Source organism: Callithrix jacchus, chromosome 12 (genome assembly GCF_049354715.1).
Source record: "Callithrix jacchus isolate 240 chromosome 12, calJac240_pri, whole genome shotgun sequence".
Lineage (NCBI taxonomy): Eukaryota > Metazoa > Chordata > Mammalia > Primates > Cebidae > Callithrix > Callithrix jacchus.
Window position 1 is genome coordinate 126,017,153 of NC_133513.1, and position 17,423 is coordinate 126,034,575.

A 17,423-nucleotide genomic window follows, 5' to 3' on the forward strand; every position below is an offset into this window, starting at 1 on the left:
CTGAGGGCTTGTGGGGTCACGGTTCTGCCCAAAACAAAGCAGGAGTGCAAGAGTGCGTGAGTCTGTGTGTGTGTGAGCAAGTGAGTGCAGGTGCGTGAGCAAGTGTGTGCATGTGTGTGCACGAGTGTGCAGGTGTGTGGGTGAGTGCCTTGTGTGCTCATGTGAGTGCATGAGTGTGTGTCTGTGAATGTGTGCAAATGTGTGAGCAAGTGTGTGCATGTGTGTGCACAAGTGTACAGGTGTGTGGGGGAGTGCCTTGTGTGCTCATGTGAGTGCATGAGTGTGTGAAGTGTGTGTGCAAGTGTGTGAGCAAGTGCGTGCATGTGCATGTGTGCACGAGTGTGCAGGTGTGTGGGTGAGTGCCTGTGTGTGCTCATGTGAGTGCATGAGTGTGTGTCTGTGAATGTGTGCAAATGTGTGAGCAAGTACGTGCATGTGCATGTGTGCACGAGTGGGCAGGTGTGTGGGTGAGTGCCTGTGTGTGCTCATGTGAGTGCATGAGTGTGTGAAGTGTGTGTGTGCAAGTGTGTGAGCAAGTGCATGCATGTGCATGTGTGCACGAGTGTGCAGGTATGTGGGTGAGTGCCTGTGTGTGCTCATGTGAGTGCATGAGTGTGTGAAGTGTGTGTGCAAGTGTGTGAGCAAGTGCGTGCGTGTGCATGTGTGCACGAGTGTGCAAGTGTGTGAGCAAGTGCGTGCATGTGCATGTGTGCACGAGTGTGCAGGTGTGTGGGTGAGTGCCTGTGAGGGTGTGCTCGTGTGAGTGCATATGAGTGTACACTGAGTGTGTGTGCAGGTGTGTGGCATGCATGTGTGTACATGAGTGTAATGAGTGTGTACCAGCGGGGCTTTGGAATTAGGTGATGCTCAGGCGTCACCCTCGTGTTGCCCACAGGCTCGCACAGACAGTGAGAGAGCAATGCAGCCTTGCTTTCAGCTGTCTGAGGACAGGCCCTTTTCAGAATGCGGAACTGGGGTTAGAACCCTCAGTGGCTCAGAGTCTCTTTCCTGTGGGAGGGCCTGTGTGGACCAGTCACAGCCGGGCTCTCCACAGGCAGCCCCTGCCCTCCATCTGCCACTGAGCCCATGTGCCCTCTTCGGCCCACCTGGCCTCACCCTTTCAGAATCTCCCCTGCTTTGTTCTGGCACCTGCCACCCACAGGGCACGCAGGTTTCTCCTGTGAGACCTGACTCATTTGCTGAGTCAGATTTATAAAGGTCTAATTTATAGACAGTAAGATTCGCCCTGTTTGGAGCACAGTTGGTGAGTTTTAACAAAGGTGTATGGTTTTATCGCTGCCATTACAACCCCAGAGTTATACCGGGCCCTTTGTTGAGGTTGCCAGATTTAGCAAAACAAAAAAATACACAGAAATGACACACACGTCAATACGCATGGACTGCATGCACATATATACAGGTTCAAATGTAGAAACCAGCGTGTGAAACTTAAGTTCAAATCAACAAGTAACTGTCGTGTGGTGTCCGTCAAGACAGCCGTGCGGCGTCCAGCCCGTACTTTTGCCTTCTCTGGGGTGGAGAACAGAGATCCCCATGCTCTGCACCCATTGGGCTGATTTGTGAGTGGGAGATACTGGCAGTTTCTGGGTCAATTAGGCAGGGTGGGGCCGGGTGGGGCAGGGCAGGGCTGGGTGCAGTGGAGCTGATGCTGGGAGGCCACAGGCCCCAGGACAGAGACAGGTGTCGGTGCCGGGAGAGTCTGGTCCACTAGATGTCCGGCCTGTGGGACCGGCGCCTGCTGGAGCCAGTACCCAGTGCATGGCTCACCGCCTGCCTTGAGCTTGGTGGAGTTTGGGTGTTGGCAGCTTACCTGTGCTTGACGTCTTGTGCCTCAGTAACTGTGATTGAATTGCAACTGGTTAAACACTTGCTCTACCTAGTTTAAAATAGCTTATTTCATTTATTGTTAAAAACAATGCTTTAGAAATACTCCCAGCACCAGTCTCTCATTTGATTTCTCTTTTTGCTCTGCAGGCACTAGGAAGCTTTTATTTTCTTCATGAATCCTTAAAAAACATCTACCAATTTGACTTTAAAGGTAAGACTGCCATCTTTGGGATTCTGTCTCGGCACCCGCCCCTCCCAGTGTCTGGCTTCCCCAGGCCCCTGCTGCCCTGTCTCTGTGAGCAACTGCTGTGGGCTGGGTGTCTTGAGCCACTGGCCAGCAGTCACTCCAGGGGTCTCCCGGACCTATACTGGAGGCCCCTTGGCCATCTCACACGGGCTCCGTGGCACAGCTCTGGTGGGGATGTGGCTTTCCTAGAGTAAAGAGGAAGGAAGAGTTAGTATCTGTGTTCCCATTCAGTGTGAGAAAATGAAAAGCCTAGTGAGAGGGTTGCATGTTTCAGAAACAAGGACGGGTAGGAGCAGTCCTCTGTGCTGTGAACAGTGTCCCCGTTTGATGGGCACATGCTGTGTGTGTGTCTTCATGGAAAAGACTGGCCCTGAGACACTCCTGACACGAGCTGCCCCCTCCTGTTCATGTCTGTGTCAGGGACAAGCGAGGGAGTTATGCGGGGTGTGGTGCTTCTGTGCGTGCCCACGCGGTCTGTGCGGTGTCTGTGTGATGGCTTCCCACCTGACACTCCTGTTTCCTGTGTGTGTGAGTCCTGGAGCCCCACACAGCCTGTGGGGCAGGTCACACCCATCTGAAGTGCTCTGTGCACTGTAGCAACTGTGGAGAGCCACTAACAGTGTCATCGGGTTCAGATTCCGTGTGTGCTTCCTCGGGAGACGAGTTGCCTCTTAGGAGACTCCGTAGCACAGTCTCATCTCAGTTGCCTGAGTGGTGATTTCATGGGCGATGAGAGCAAGATTCTGGCCCGCAGAATGATTTCTCACTGCCCTGTTACCTGAAGATCTTCAGATCCTTCTAAATTCTAGCATCCGAGCCCTCCTAGGAGCCCCGTGGCAGGAACAGCCACACAGAATCGTGGGAGCCAGCTGGTGGCACTCTTCGCTCCGTTTCAGGAGACACGGCACCCGTGTGCTATGTGCTCTGGCACCGAGCTGCCACGAGAGTAGGGAGAGAGGGGCACTCGGACGCCACGTGTGCCGCCGGAAGTTGGCACAAGGAGTTTGTGCATCAAGCCTCGCCAAGCTCCAGATCCTTAGAAATTCTCTGTTTTTCAGTGACCATTCGAATACATATTTTACTACTACGTTAAATCAGTCATGAGGCGGCTGGTGAGCCTACAGTGTGTTTAAACCTATACACGAGATACACACTTCACTCTAGCAAAAGTTTCCCCAGGGCCCTCCCCGCAGGAAAACTGATAAGAACAACATGAGGAGTGGGCAGCAAGCGGCCACTCAAAAACACTGCTGGAAGTGAAGCAGTGGCTCAGCAGCAGACTAGATGCGGCAAGACTGGAAGGTGTGTGTTAGAAACTCACAAACTGAAAAGCATGGAGTAAGAATAGGTCTGGAAACCGGAGAAAATGGCCAAGACCTGTGGAACAGCCTCCACACTGCAGCTTGCTGGGGTTCCCCTTACAAGCTGCAGTGCGAGGCTGTTCACAGGTCCTGCTGGGGTTCCCCTTACAAGCTGCAGTGTGAGGCTGTTCACAGGTCCTGCTGGGGTTCCCCTTACAAGCTGCAGTGTGAGGCTGTTCACAGGTCCTGCTGGGGTTCCCCTTACAAGGTGCAGTGCGAGGCTGTTCACAGGTCCTGCTGGGGTTCCCCTTACAAGGTGCAGTGTGAGGCTGTTCACAGGTCCTGCTGGGGTTCCTCTTACAAGCTGCAGTGTGAGGCTGTTCCACAGGTCCTGCTGGGGTTCCCCTTACAAGCTGCAGTGTGAGGCTGTTCCACAGGTCCTGCTGGGGTTCCCCTTACAAGCTGCAGTGTGAGGCTGTTCACAGGTCCTGCTGGGGTTCCCCTTACAAGCTGCAGTGTGAGGCTGTTCACAGGTCCTGCTGGGGTTCCTCTTACAAGCTGCAGTGGGGAGGCTGTTCCACAGGTCCTGCTGGGGTTCCCCTTACAAGCTGCAGTGGGGAGGCTGTTCACAGGTCCTGCTGGGGTTCCCCTTACAAGCTACAGTGGGGAGGCTGTTCACAGGTCCTGCTGGGGTTCCCCTTACAAGCTGCAGTGTGAGGCTGTTCACAGGTCCTGCTGGGGTTCCCCTTACAAGCTGCAGTGGGGAGGCTGTTCACAGGTCCTGCTGGGGTTCCCCTTACAAGCTGCAGTGTGAGGCTGTTCACAGGTCCTGCTGGGGTTCCTCTTACAAGCTACAGTGTGAGGCTGTTCCACAGGTCCTGCTGGGGTTCCCCTTACAAGCTGCAGTGTGAGGCTGTTCCACAGGTCCTGCTGGGGTTCCCCTTACAAGCTGCAGTGGGGAGGCTGTTCACAGGTCCTGCTGGGGTTCCTCTTACAAGCTGCAGTGGGGAGGCTGTTCACAGGTCCTGCTGGGGTTCCCCTTACAAGCTGCAGTGTGAGGCTGTTCACAGGTCCTGCTGGGGTTCCCCTTACAAGCTGCAGTGTGAGGCTGTTCACAGGTCCTGCTGGGGTTCCCCTTACAAGCTGCAGTGTGAGGCTGTTCACAGGTCCTGCTGGGGTTCCCCTTACAAGCTGCAGTGTGAGGCTGTTCACAGGTCCTGCTGGGGTTCCCCTTACAAGCTGCAGTGTGAGGCTGTTCACAGGTCCTGCTGGGGTTCCTCTTACAAGCTGCAGTGGGGAGGCTGTTCACAGGTCCTGCTGGGGTTCCTCTTACAAGCTACAGTGCGAGGCTGTTCCACAGGTCCTGCTGGGGTTCCCCTTACAAGCTGCAGTGGGGAGGCTGTTCACAGGTCCTGCTGGGGTTCCTCTTACAAGCTGCAGTGGGGAGGCTGTTCACAGGTCCTGCTGGGGTTCCCCTTATAAGCTGCAGTGGGGAGGCTGTTCACAGGTCCTGCTGGGGTTCCTCTTACAAGCTGCAGTGTGAGGCTGTTCACAGGTCCTGCTGGGGTTCCCCTTACAAGCTGCAGTGGCGAGGCTGTTCACAGGTCCTGCTGGGGTTCCCCTTACAAGCTGCAGTGTGAGGCTGTTCCACAGGTCCTGCTGGGGTTCCCCTTACAAGCTGCAGTGGGGAGGCTGTTCACAGGTCCTGCTGGGGTTCCTCTTACAAGCTGCAGTGGGGAGGCTGTTCACAGGTCCTGCTGGGGTTCCCCTTACAAGCTGCAGTGTGAGGCTGTTCACAGGTCCTGCTGGGGTTCCCCTTACAAGCTGCAGTGTGAGGCTGTTCACAGGTCCTGCTGGGGTTCCCCTTACAAGCTGCAGTGTGAGGCTGTTCACAGGTCCTGCTGGGGTTCCCCTTACAAGCTGCAGTGTGAGGCTGTTCACAGGTCCTGCTGGGGTTCCTCTTACAAGCTGCAGTGGGGAGGCTGTTCACAGGTCCTGCTGGGGTTCCTCTTACAAGCTACAGTGCGAGGCTGTTCCACAGGTCCTGCTGGGGTTCCCCTTACAAGCTGCAGTGGGGAGGCTGTTCACAGGTCCTGCTGGGGTTCCTCTTACAAGCTGCAGTGGGGAGGCTGTTCACAGGTCCTGCTGGGGTTCCCCTTATAAGCTGCAGTGGGGAGGCTGTTCACAGGTCCTGCTGGGGTTCCTCTTACAAGCTGCAGTGTGAGGCTGTTCACAGGTCCTGCTGGGGTTCCCCTTACAAGCTGCAGTGGCGAGGCTGTTCACAGGTCCTGCTGGGGTTCCCCTTACAAGCTGCAGTGTGAGGCTGTTCCACAGGTCCTGCTGGGGTTCCCCTTACAAGCTACAGTGTGAGGCTCTTCCACAGGTCCTGCTGGGGTTCCCCTTACAAGCTGCAGTGTGAGGCTGTTCCACAGGTCCTGCTGGGGTTCCCCTTACAAGCTGCAGTGTGAGGCTGTTCACAGGTCCTGCTGGGGTTCCCCTTATAAGCTGCAGTGGGGAGGCTGTTCACAGGTCCTGCTGGGGTTCCCCTTACAAGCTGCAGTGGGGAGGCTGTTCCACAGGTCCTGCTGGGGTTCCCCTTACAAGCTGCAGTGGGGAGGCTGTTCACAGGTCCTGCTGGGGTTCCCCTTACAAGCTGCAGTGTGAGGCTGTTCACAGGTCCTGCTGGGGTTCCCCTTACAAGCTGCAGTGTGAGGCTGTTCACAGGTCCTGCTGGGGTTCCCCTTACAAGCTGCAGTGGGGAGGCTGTTCATAGGTCCTGCTGGGGTTCCCCTTACAAGCTGCAGTGTGAGGCTGTTCCACAGGTCCTGCTGGGGTTCCCCTTACAAGGTGCAGTGCAGAGGCTGTTCACAGGTCCTGCTGGGGTTCCTCTTACAAGCTGCAGTGTGAGGCTGTTCACAGGTCCTGCTGGGGTTCCCCTTACAAGCTGCAGTGTGAGGCTGTTCCACAGGTCCTGCTGGGGTTCCCCTTACAAGGTGCAGTGCGAGGCTGTTCACAGGTCCTGCTGGGGTTCCCCTTACAAGCTGCAGTGGGGAGGCTGTTCACAGGTCCTGCTGGGGTTCCCCTTACAAGCTGCAGTGTGAGGCTGTTCACAGGTCCTGCTGGGGTTCCCCTTACAAGCTGCAGTGTGAGGCTGTTCACAGGTCCTTCTGGGGTTCCCCTTATAAGCTGCAGTGGGGAGGCTGTTCACAGGTCCTGCTGGGGTTCCCCTTACAAGCTGCAGTGGGGAGGCTGTTCCACAGGTCCTGCTGGGGTTCCCCTTACAAGCTGCAGTGTGAGGCTGTTCACAGGTCCTGCTGGGGTTCCCCTTACAAGCTGCAGTGTGAGGCTGTTCCACAGGTCCTGCTGGGGTTCCCCTTACAAGCTGCAGTGCGGAGGCTGCAAGAAGGAAGAGAGTGGTGTGAAATATTTAAAGCATTATAAGGAGAAAAAAATCAACCTCGAATTCTATGTTGAGAAAAAATTATTCTTCAAAAGTGAAGGATAAATTAACTTTGTCAAATAAGCAAAAATTGAAGTAATTTGTTGCCAGTAGACCTGCCTTGCAAGAAATGCTAAAAGAAGTTCTTCAACAGAAGGAAATACGATATAGGCCAGAAACTCTGCTTTACCTAAAGAAAAAGAAAAGCGTTAGAGGGGGAGTAAGTGGAAGTCAACAGATCGAGACCATCCTGGTCAACATGGTGAAACCCCGTCTCTACTAAAAATACAAAAAAATTAGCTGGGCACGGTGGCGCGTGCCTGTAGTCCCAGCTACTCGGGAGGCTGAGGCAGGAGAATTGCCTGAACCCGGGAGACGGAGGTTGCGGTGAGCCGAGATGGCGCCATTGCACTCCAGCCTGGGTAACAAGAGCGAAACTCCGTCTCAAAGAAAAAAAACAAAAGAAATGAGCTTTAGCCTCAAGAAGACATGGAGGAACCTGACCCGCCTGCTATGAATGAAAGAAGCCAACCCGGAAAGCCTGCACTGTGTGATTCCAGCTGCGACACTCTGGAAAACACAGAACTGTGGAGACGGTGAAAGGACTGTGGTGGCTGTGTGGGGTAGGACTGAGGGATGGCTGGGTGGCATGCCGAGGATTTTGGGCAGTGAGGCCACTGCAGTCATGGACATGTGACATCATACACGTGTCGATACCTGTAGAATGTGCAGCACCATGAGCCATCCCTAAAGTGAACTTCAACCTTCAGATAGTCACGCTTGAATGCTGGCTTCTTAGCTGTTAGGCATGTTCCACCCTCGTGCCAGCTGCTGGTAAGGGGGCGCTGCGTGCAGGTTGGGGGAGAGGATGAGAACTCTCTGTACTTGCTGCCTTCCTGTTACAGGGAACCAGCTTCTAGATATGCAAATGGGGTTTGTCTTCTGAATGAGAAGAACCTGTGATTGCCCAGTGATGACTGTGAGGGTGGGGAAATCTCTGGGCAAGGGCTCAGGACAAATGTCCTTGAGCCATCTCAGGATTTGTCTCCATGTCTGGGGAGAAAGATCAGAGATGTATATATAGTTATGAACAGCTCTGAGTCTAGGGAATGGACTCTGGTTCTGTCTATGTTCCATAAGTTGCTGAAACATCTGGTGCTGTTTTCTGTCAGTGAGGCACCTGCATCCAGGACTGTGCACCTAGGGCCAGGCCAGGTCACAGCTTCCAGGGCCAGGCCAGACCACAGCACCCAGGGCCAGGCCAGACCACAGCACCCAGGGCCAGGCCAGACCACAGCACCCAGGGCCAAGACCACAGCACCCAGGGCCAGGCCAGACCACAGCACCCAGGGCCAGGCCAGACCACAGCACCTAGGGCACCAGACTGCAGCACCAGGGCTCCATATTGTAGCATTTAGGGTGCCAGATTGCAGCACCCAGGGCTGGGCCATGCCACAGCACCCAGGGCCAGGCCAGGTCATGGCACTCAGGGTTGGGCAAGACCACAGCACTCTGTTTTTGCCTGGGACTCCTGGCCTCCCTAGTGTCGAGCCAGCACCTTGGCCCCCTTAGTGTCAAGCCAGCACCATGGCCCATGGTGCCACAGTCCTCAGGTTGCCCTCTCTGTCCCTCTTGCTGCAGTTGAGTGGATAACACCCCAGAAAGTGCAGGTTGGAGCTGCCTGTGGCTCACAACACACTGCTCCAAAGTGGTCTCCAGGAGCCTCCTTGAGACCCAGGAGCATCACCTCAGTGGCCCAGGAGCCATCCTGTGGCATCTTGCAAAGAGAGCAGCAGCCATATGCCCGCTGGGGCAAGCAGGAGTTTGAGGAATGGATACCCTCCCTGCCAACTTTGATCACACCCTGGTGTGGGTGTGGAGCTACCTGTCCATTAGAAAGGCTGCAGCCTGGCTGTGAACAATAGTGAGAGCAGCCCTGTCTATGGGGGCCTGTGTCCCTGGGCCTTGGCTATCCATGGGGGGCTCCAGGGAGGTGCCAGGCAACCATTGGCAAAGCCCGCCTGAGAGGTGCCCTGCCATGAGCCACCCCTCTCTCCATGGCACATGAACCTCCTCCCTGGAGTATGAGTGATGGAGGCTGGAAATGGGGAGGAAATCGATGTTATTAAATAAATTCATGTGGAGGTCTGAGTGGATGGTAATTCTACAGCCCTCTTTCATGTGGAGGTGTGAGCGGATGGTAACTCTACAGCCCTCTTTCATGTGGAGGTGTGAGCGGATGGTAACTCTACAGCCCTCTTTCATGTGGAGGTCTGAGTGGATGGTAATTCTACAGCCCTCTTTCATGTGGAGGTGTGAGCGGATGGTAACTCTACAGCCCTCTTTCATGTGGAGGTGTGAGCGAATGGTAACTCTACAGCCCTCTTTCATGTGGAGGTGTGAGCGGATGGTAACTCTACAGCCCTCTTTCATGTGGAGGTGTGAGCGGATGGTAACTCTACAGCCCTCTTTCATGTGGAGGTGTGAGCGGATGGTAACTCTACAGCCCTCTTTCATGTGGAGGTCTGAGTGGATGGTAATTCTACAGCCCTCTTTCATGTGGAGGTGTGAGCGGATGGTAACTCTACAGCCCTCTTTCATGTGGAGGTGTGAGCGGATGGTAACTCTACAGCCCTCTTTCATGTGGAGGTGTGAGCGGATGGTAACTCTACAGCCCTCTTTCATGTGGAGGTGTGAGCGGATGGTAACTCTACAGCCCTCTTTCATGTGGAGGTGTGAGCGAATGGTAACTCTACAGCCCTCTTTCATGTGGAGGTGTGAGCGGATGGTAACTCTACAGCCCTCTTTCATGTGGAGGTGTGAGCGGATGGTAACTCTACAGCCCTCTTTCATGTGGAGGTGTGAGCGGATGGTAACTCTACAGCCCTCTTTCATGTGGAGGTCTGAGTGGATGGTAATTCTACAGCCCTCTTTCATGTGGAGGTGTGAGTGGATCGTAACTCTACAGCCCTCTCATGTGGAGGTCTGAGTGGATGGTAATTCTACAGCCCTCTTTCATGTGGAGGTGTGAGCGGATGGTAATTCTACAGCCCTCTTTCATGTGGAGGTGTGAGCGGATGGTAGTTCTACAGCCCTCTTTCATGTGGAGGTGTGAGCGGATGGTAACTCTACAGCCCTCTTTCATGTGGAGGTGTGAGCGGATGGTAACTCTACAGCCCTCTTTCATGTGGAGGTGTGAGCGGATGGTAACTCTACAGCCCTCTTGGTAACTCTACAGCCCTCTTTCATGTGGAGGTGTGAGCGAATGGTAACTCTACAGCTCTCTTTCATGTGGAGGTGTGAGCGGATGGTAACTCTACAGCCCTCTTTCATGTGGAGGTGTGAGCGGATGGTAACTCTACAGCCCTCTTTCATGTGGAGGTGTGAGCGAATGCTAACTCTACAGCCCTCTTTCATGTGGAGGTCTGAGTGCATGGTAACTCTACAGCCCTCTTAAATGTATTCACAGGTTTAAAAGAGGATGCCAATTAGCTCCTGTAAATCTGCAGGCCGGGAGCTCTCAGGGATAATGGAGTGGGGTGTCAAACTCTAGGTCGTGGAGGGGGATTTATGAGCCACAGGCTTGGAGCAGCCGCCCGCCTGGGTGTGTTCGGGGTCGGCGCCCTCATCCAGGCCTCCTCCTGGGGGCCTCCCTTGCTCCCTATCACTCTGCACAGAGGGCAGGGGTGGGACGGAAACATGCCATGCTCCAGGCTGGCTGGATGGGGCACAGCGATGGGATAGTCACCTCATCCTTCTGCTCTCTTCCAGCCAAGAAATATAAAAAGGTCACTGGCAAAGAGATCTACTCTGACACCTTAGAGAGCACGCCCATGCTGGAGAAGGAGAAGTTTCCACAGGACTACTTCCCCGAGGTACGTGGCGAGGACTTCACTTCCCAGAGCGAGCCAGTCAGAAGTGGCATCGAACACCTAATTTTCACTTTGTGCTGTTGCTGCTCAAGCTGCCTGTTGTTACCTTCGATAATCTATCTTCCTGGGCATCCAGATTCCTGTGGTTGTTCTGGGCCGCCTCACGTCAGGGCAGTGAGAATCTAAGGCATCAGCACAGCAGTCAGCAAATTCCTGAATCCTCATAACCAGGCAAAAGAAGTTTCCCCAAAAGATGTAGGAAAATCATTCAGCTCCGCTGGTGTGCACCTGGGGTCTCCCGCATGCCCGGTTGTGAGAGAGTCGGGCTGGTCGGTTGCATGTGCCTGTGGTGTGAGCGTGGGACACGGTCCGATGTCAGATCAACCTTGGTGGCTGTGCCAGGCTGTGAGCAGCAGCATCCCAGCAGTTACGCCTGCGTCACACGGAGAGTTTAGAATCAGAATGTGTGGAAGGTGTTTGTCATCTCCCTGCCAGACACAGGTTGATAAGGTATTGGCGTGTTTCCTTCGAGTGGCCACGCGCTTTTGCCGAACCGTGTGTGTGCAGCTGCTGCAGAGTACACGTGATCTCTGGTGCCCCTCACACGCAGCACTGTGGGCGGCTCCCTGGCTGTGTAGTTAGCCTGTTGGGGCAGCTGCTGCAGAATACACGTGATCTCTGGTGCCCCTCACACGCAGCACTGTGGGCGGCTCCCTGGCTGTGTAGTTAGCCTGTTGGGGCAGCTGCTGCAGAATACACGTGATCTCTGGTGCCCCTCACACGCAGCACTGTGGGCGGCTCCCTGGCTGTGCAGTTAGCCGTGTGTGTGCAGCTGCTGTGGAGTACACGTGATCTCTGGTGCCCCTCACACGCAGCACTGTGGGCGGCTCCCTGGCTGTGTAGTTAGCCGTGTGTGTGCAGCTGCTGTGGAGTACACGTGATCTCTGGTGCCCCTCACACCCAGCATTGTGGGCGGCTCCCTGGCTGTGTAGTTAGCCGTGTGTGTGCAGCTGCTGTGGAGTACACGTGATCTCTGGTACCCCTCACACGCAGCACTGTGGGCGACTCCCTGGCTGTGTAGTTAGCCTGTTGGGGCAGCTGCTGCGGAGTGCACGTGATCTCTGGTGCCCCTTACACGCAGCACTGTGGGCGACTCCCTGGCTGTGTAGTTAGCCTGTTGGGGCAGCTGCTGTGGAGTACACGTGATCTCTGGTGCCCCTCACACGCAGCACTGTGGGCGACTCCCTGGCTGTGTAGTTAGCCTGTTGGGGCAGCTGCTGCGGAGTGCACGTGATCTGGTGCCCCTCACACGCAGCACTGTGGGCGGCTCCCTGGCTGTGTAGTTAGCCTGTTGGGGCAGCTGCTGTGGAGTACACGTGATCTCTGGTGCCCCTCACACGCAGCACTGTGGGCGACTCCCTGGCTGTGTAGTTAGCCTGTTGGGGCAGCTGCTGCGGAGTGCACGTGATCTGGTGCCCCTCACACGCAGCACTGTGGGCGGCTCCCTGGCTGTGTAGTTAGCCTGTTGGGGCAGCGTTTGCTGCTTTGCCCTTCACCATCTGCTGCGTCACAGTGGGGTGTGGACACCGTGGCCGGAAGCGGCTGGGCGCTGAGATGGAAAAGCTGGCAGTTGGGTGCAGGTTTGGGTGCATCCAGGCTGTGATACAGGAGCTCTTTCTGGGGTGTGACTGCGGAGCCCCAAGGAGGATTGCTCTGCAGCCCTGTCTCCACAAGGGCCGTGCCCGCCGAGGCCGCAACGGAGCTGACTCCCAGCAAGGCTACAACTTTATTAACTTGCTTTATGGCCCCCACCTTGAGTAAGAGACTCTGGCCGCCCTGTGAGGGATGGGGCGCTCCTGTCACCCTGTGGCTCAGCCTCCTCGTCCATCTTCCCTCAGCCAAGGACACTGTGTCAGTGGGCTGGCGCCCCGTCCTTGGTCCTGCTTCTGGCACCTCCCGCTCACCTCCCTCCACTCTGGGTGTCTGCGGTTGGAAAAGGACACTCAGGAAAGCTCCGGGGCCTTCTCTGTGCATAGTCACGTCCCTGGGCCACAAGCGTCTTCCCTGAAGGGGCTGCCTGTGGTATGGGCCCCTCGGAAGGGCAGGTGGGGCCGTAGCTCCCCTGGAGAGCCTGCGAGCTGAACTCTGGGCCTCTTGTGAGCCCACCCAAGGCTCTCATCTCAGAGTGACCAGAGACAGACTCAGGGCCCTGTGTGGGAGGCATGGGGGCTGGTGGGGCCTGGGCTGGGCAGGGCCAGGCGCTGCCACCTGATGACGTGAGGAGAGCGGCTGCGGGCGGTCCGGGCTGGTCCAAGCAGGGGTCTGCGACCCGGCACCTTGTCTTGGGACCCACGCAGCTACACTGCCATCCAGGGCTGTGGCTGGACCGGGTGCTGCTTGGCTGTCCCCACCTCACCTGGTGTCCACGTATTCACTGGGTCCTGTCTACCCTGAGTGGGGTAGGAGAGTCCAGAGGGAGCCCTGTAGCCCCCTGGGGATGGGCCGAGGTGTGTCCTGAGGGTCCAGAGGCAGCCAGGGCGGGAAGCTTGGGGGCAGTGGATCCTCAGCAAGAAACAGACACTCCAGGGTCCTCCCAGGCAGCCACACAGGCTTCTGACCCCTCTGTCCCTCAGCCCAGCCCCACCCCACCCCGCAGCAGCCCTGTGCTCTGGCTAGCAGGACCTCCTTCTGAGGGGCTTCTGCTTGCACCCACGCCTCAGGCTGTTCTCCTGCACCCAGCAAGTGGGGAGCTGAGACTGGGGGCCCAGGCGGATGCTGGGCAAGGTCTGGGGGTCTCTGCTGTGACTTTGCCACCCTTTGGAGGCAGGGGTTTGGTGTAGCCCCTGGCCTCGATCCCTGAAACCAGCACTCAGTCCTCTGTGATACTAGGGGCCTGCTGGCCTGGGTCTGTGGGGGCCATCGCATAGGGAGCTGCCCCTTCCCCCAGGAAGAACAGCCTCAGCCTGGGTTTGTACAGGAACCCCAGCCCCCAGCCTGGGTCCAGGCCCTTCCTGCTTGCAATGGACCTGCCTCCAGGACTGCAGTGTTGTATCCACAGGCAGAGGGGAAGGCACATTTTGGGAACTAGATGATTCCTGGGAGGAAAAGGCGCCAAGTGTTCGTGTGGACCCATCTCTCCAATGGGAGAGCAGTGCATTGCCGTCTGCGGTGTGGTGCTCAGCTGCTCAGCAGATCCTCGTGGCTGCTGGTGGCCGGGACGGGGGCCTTGCTCTGGGTCAGGGCAGCCCTGCCACGTCACCGTCTCAGAAGTCCTCCCAGGACCCATGTGTCTGCTCTGATGTGACCTGCAAACGTTCTCAGCCATTCCCTCTTCTCCTGGTAAATTAACAAACGGAAACTCTTACTCTAAAAGCTGTAAGCTCCTCAAATTTGGTCCATAGTGAGGGTTTTTAAACTCACAGAGCCCGTGTGGCACCCATGTCCCTGCGGGAGGGAGGAGGGAGGAGGGAGGGCGGGGAAGACACAGGTGGGGCCTGGCAGCCTGGCCGGCCTGCCCCTCCCTCTGGGCCTCTGCGCCCCTTTGTTTGAGCACATTTTGGAGGAAGGAACTAGTTTCAGACTGATTTCTCTTCTTTTTATTACCATCACTTAAGGGTAATCTAAATGTAATTACCTTGATGGGGGCATAATGCAGTCTCAGATAATTACCGCCACTGCACAGAAACTAACACAACTTTATCTGCTGATTTATGGGTGCTTTTGGCTTGGTATGAATTTCAAATGATGCCTCTGGGAGCCACACTCCAGATAATGTGAGGCCATTTTTAAAAAGCAGATTTGTGTAGTCGATCAGGGCGGGTCATTTTTTTCCTTTTGCCCGAAGTGAGAAATTGGTTGTTACCATAGATCACAGGGCTGGCTGCAAGCTCTTATGAAAGATGAATTAATTCCACTAATGCTCTAAGCGGGCCTTCGGCGCGAGGGCTGGGTGCTGATAACCTCCCCGCAGCCTCTCTTTTCTCCTCAGCGATTTATGCCGTCTTTTAGCAGATGAAACCGGCTAGGTTTGCTATCCATCTGCCGGCTGAAGGAACCCTATTAACAGGGGCCTGAGAGAGACTTCATGTCGTCGTGTGAAGGATGTGCCCCCACCCCCGTGTGACGTGGGTGTCATTTCTGAGGTGAAGACCTCTCTGGGAGCAGAGGAGCTGACACGGGCCAGGGGGCGGCTGCCTCAGGAGTGCAGAGCTGTGGCCCTCCCGTCTGCGGGTTCCTGAGGTGGCCAGTGACCAGAACATTCCTGCACACACCCTGGGGTGAGGAGACCCCCCAGCCCCGCCCATACACTCTCTGCTTCCATTTGCCATGGCCTGAGCAACAAGCGTATACATCCAAAAGCTTCTGGGGTCTTCCTGAACCCCAGCCCCCAGCCTGAGCATGTGAACGGTGGCTGAGACCCCCTTCTCTGCCTCCCCACATTTCCTGGCCCTGCACCGAAGGGTGTCGTGGGGCGTGGGGCGTGTTCACCTAGGGCAAGGGTGCTGAGGTGTGCACGTGGGTGGCGTGGTCTCTAGGAGGGGCCCCTGCACCTGCCGATGACTCTGCGGAGCGCCTTCCCCCTGGCCCACCCCACCCCGTCCTGGCTGCGTGCTAGGCTTGGCCAGCAAGGGGAGCAAGGGGTCAGAAAGTGGGAGCTTCGGTGCAGGAAATAGGATGGGGGTTCCGACTCTGGTTCTTCCTCCAAAGAGCCGGCAGTCTTCAGGCCCCAGTTCCTCACCGGGGAAATGAGGGCAGTGCCTGTCCTGAGGGCCGGCAGGGCCGCTGAGGGGTGCATGGGACACTCTTTCTGAGGGCTCTCCCTGCACCACGCATCCCAGCCTAAACCCAAGGATGTGACCGCACGTGCAGCGTGGCCATGGGAGGGTCTGGACATAGTGGGCTGTGGCTTCATTCGTTCACACTGTAAAATCCTCAGACATGGAGCCTGGACACTGCTCTGATGAGCTGATCTCAGAAGGAACTTGTTTCCTCAAAGACTTTAGAAAATATTCGGCTATAATAATGTACTGTTAAATCTTCTGAGGCTCATTTGCAACTTAAACATGTTAAATCCAGTTAGAATCCTAAAATTACGGTTATTACCAGTTTCTGTTATTCATAATAACACATTGTCTCATTTCATTTATTCAGTCTATTAATTAACGTTGAAAAGAATCCCCCATTATTGTGGAAAACTTAAACATCTAAAAAACCAAGATGTACACACATGCACATATATTCAAGACACACACGCATACCTTAATTAACACAAGTAATTGAAAACTCAGGAGAGGAATAATTAATTTTGGTGAAAAAATTTACAAATGTCTTCCATTTTTAATGGGAGGAAAACTGTTGACAGTTGTAGCAAATTCTAGGTAAAAACCTGAGTGTGCTAAGTTTCTGGTCTCTGCTGTACCTGTCAGAATTCACAGGCATGTGGGCAGGGAGGTGCTGTGCCCCGTATCCCAGGCCCTACTGCCTGTCTGGAGGCAGGATGGGCGGTGCCCAGGTACGGCTCTGCTTCCCGTGGGAAGCGCCTGCCTCTGCACGCCACGGAGCATCTCTGCTCTCTCATTCCACGATGCACTCTGGGATTCTGGATCTAGCAGGACCGAGACCCCAGTCTCGTGGGCTGTCCCAGCAGGGTAACTGGACAGCACCTGCACCAGGGAAGGAGACCATGGGATGCTTGGTGGGGGGCAAGGTGCACATTTACACAGGGGTGACTGGGCTTGGGGGAGTGGCAGGGGCACAAGCGTGAGTCTGGAGGTGGGCGTCCTGCTGGTGTTGCTTGGGAGCAGCCTCTGGGCTCCCTGCCGAGCCCACACATTGGGGCTCGGCCTCCCTCCCTCCCACTGGGCGCCCACACACACCGGGGGTGTTCTGGCCAGCTGCACTGCTGGCAGGAGCCTGGAGCCCACTGTGGCTCGCCAGCACCCACTTCTCCCCACAGCTCAGCTTCCCACTGGTGTGTTTCCATGGCAGACACAGATACCTACAGGAAATGAACACAGAGCCTCCCTAGGGCAAATGGCCTCCCTGAGAAAGGAGGCGGACATGTTTGGCATCAGTCGCGAGTGTCTGTGCAGCCCGCAGGGGGCCCGCCACCCCGCCATAGAGCTCCCCAGGTTGTCTGGGCATGGTGCTGCACAGCAGCTGGGCTAGGAGCCTGGGGATGCCTTGGCCAGCCTCCAGGAGCTTTGGCTCAGCCCCTGTTACTCAGCAAGCAGGGCAGCCTGAGTGCAGCAGGGGATGCGGGCTCAGTACCAGAGCCAGCTGTGCTGTGAGGATGGATCCTCCTCAATAGGCCGAGCCACAGCCTGGTATCCAAGTGCATGTCCAGGCTGGGAGGAGGGTCTTGGAACTCGCTACCTTCTGCTCAGTTCCTCTGTAAGCCTGAAACTGCTCTGAAAAGTAAAGACTGTTGCTTACCTGGGGCCTAGGACTTCACACGTGAGGGAAGAAGGACCAACCCTAGAAGGAGGAAGGCCAGAGCCACCTGTGGACCCTGACGCACATCTGTAGGTGCCTCAGTATCACTGGGGAGCAGGGAACCCAGACCTTTTACGGTGCTGGGTGGGGCAGCCATGGAACCACACGGGCGATGGGGGGTTCTCTCACTCCCCAGGAGACCGCAAACCAAGCACATCTATGAGACAAGCAGACACCAGAATACAGATTCACACCAAATAAAGTTGATTTCTTGGAAAAAG

General features: G+C 56.0%; 1 protein-coding gene across 6 annotated transcripts in view; it reads left to right on the forward strand.

Moving 5' to 3' along the window:
* The window catches only part of INPP5A (inositol polyphosphate-5-phosphatase A), a 262,671-nt gene that overhangs the window by 169,666 nt on the left and 75,582 nt on the right, over positions 1-17,423 (forward strand). For all 6 annotated transcript variants that reach the window (XM_078346807.1, XM_008978944.5, XM_035269558.3 and 3 more), the window contains 2 exons: positions 1,996-2,059; positions 10,607-10,710. In XM_078346807.1, the coding sequence (XP_078202933.1) occupies positions 1,996-2,059; positions 10,607-10,710 (168 nt within the window). The remainder of the gene's footprint in view (positions 1-1,995; positions 2,060-10,606; positions 10,711-17,423) is intronic.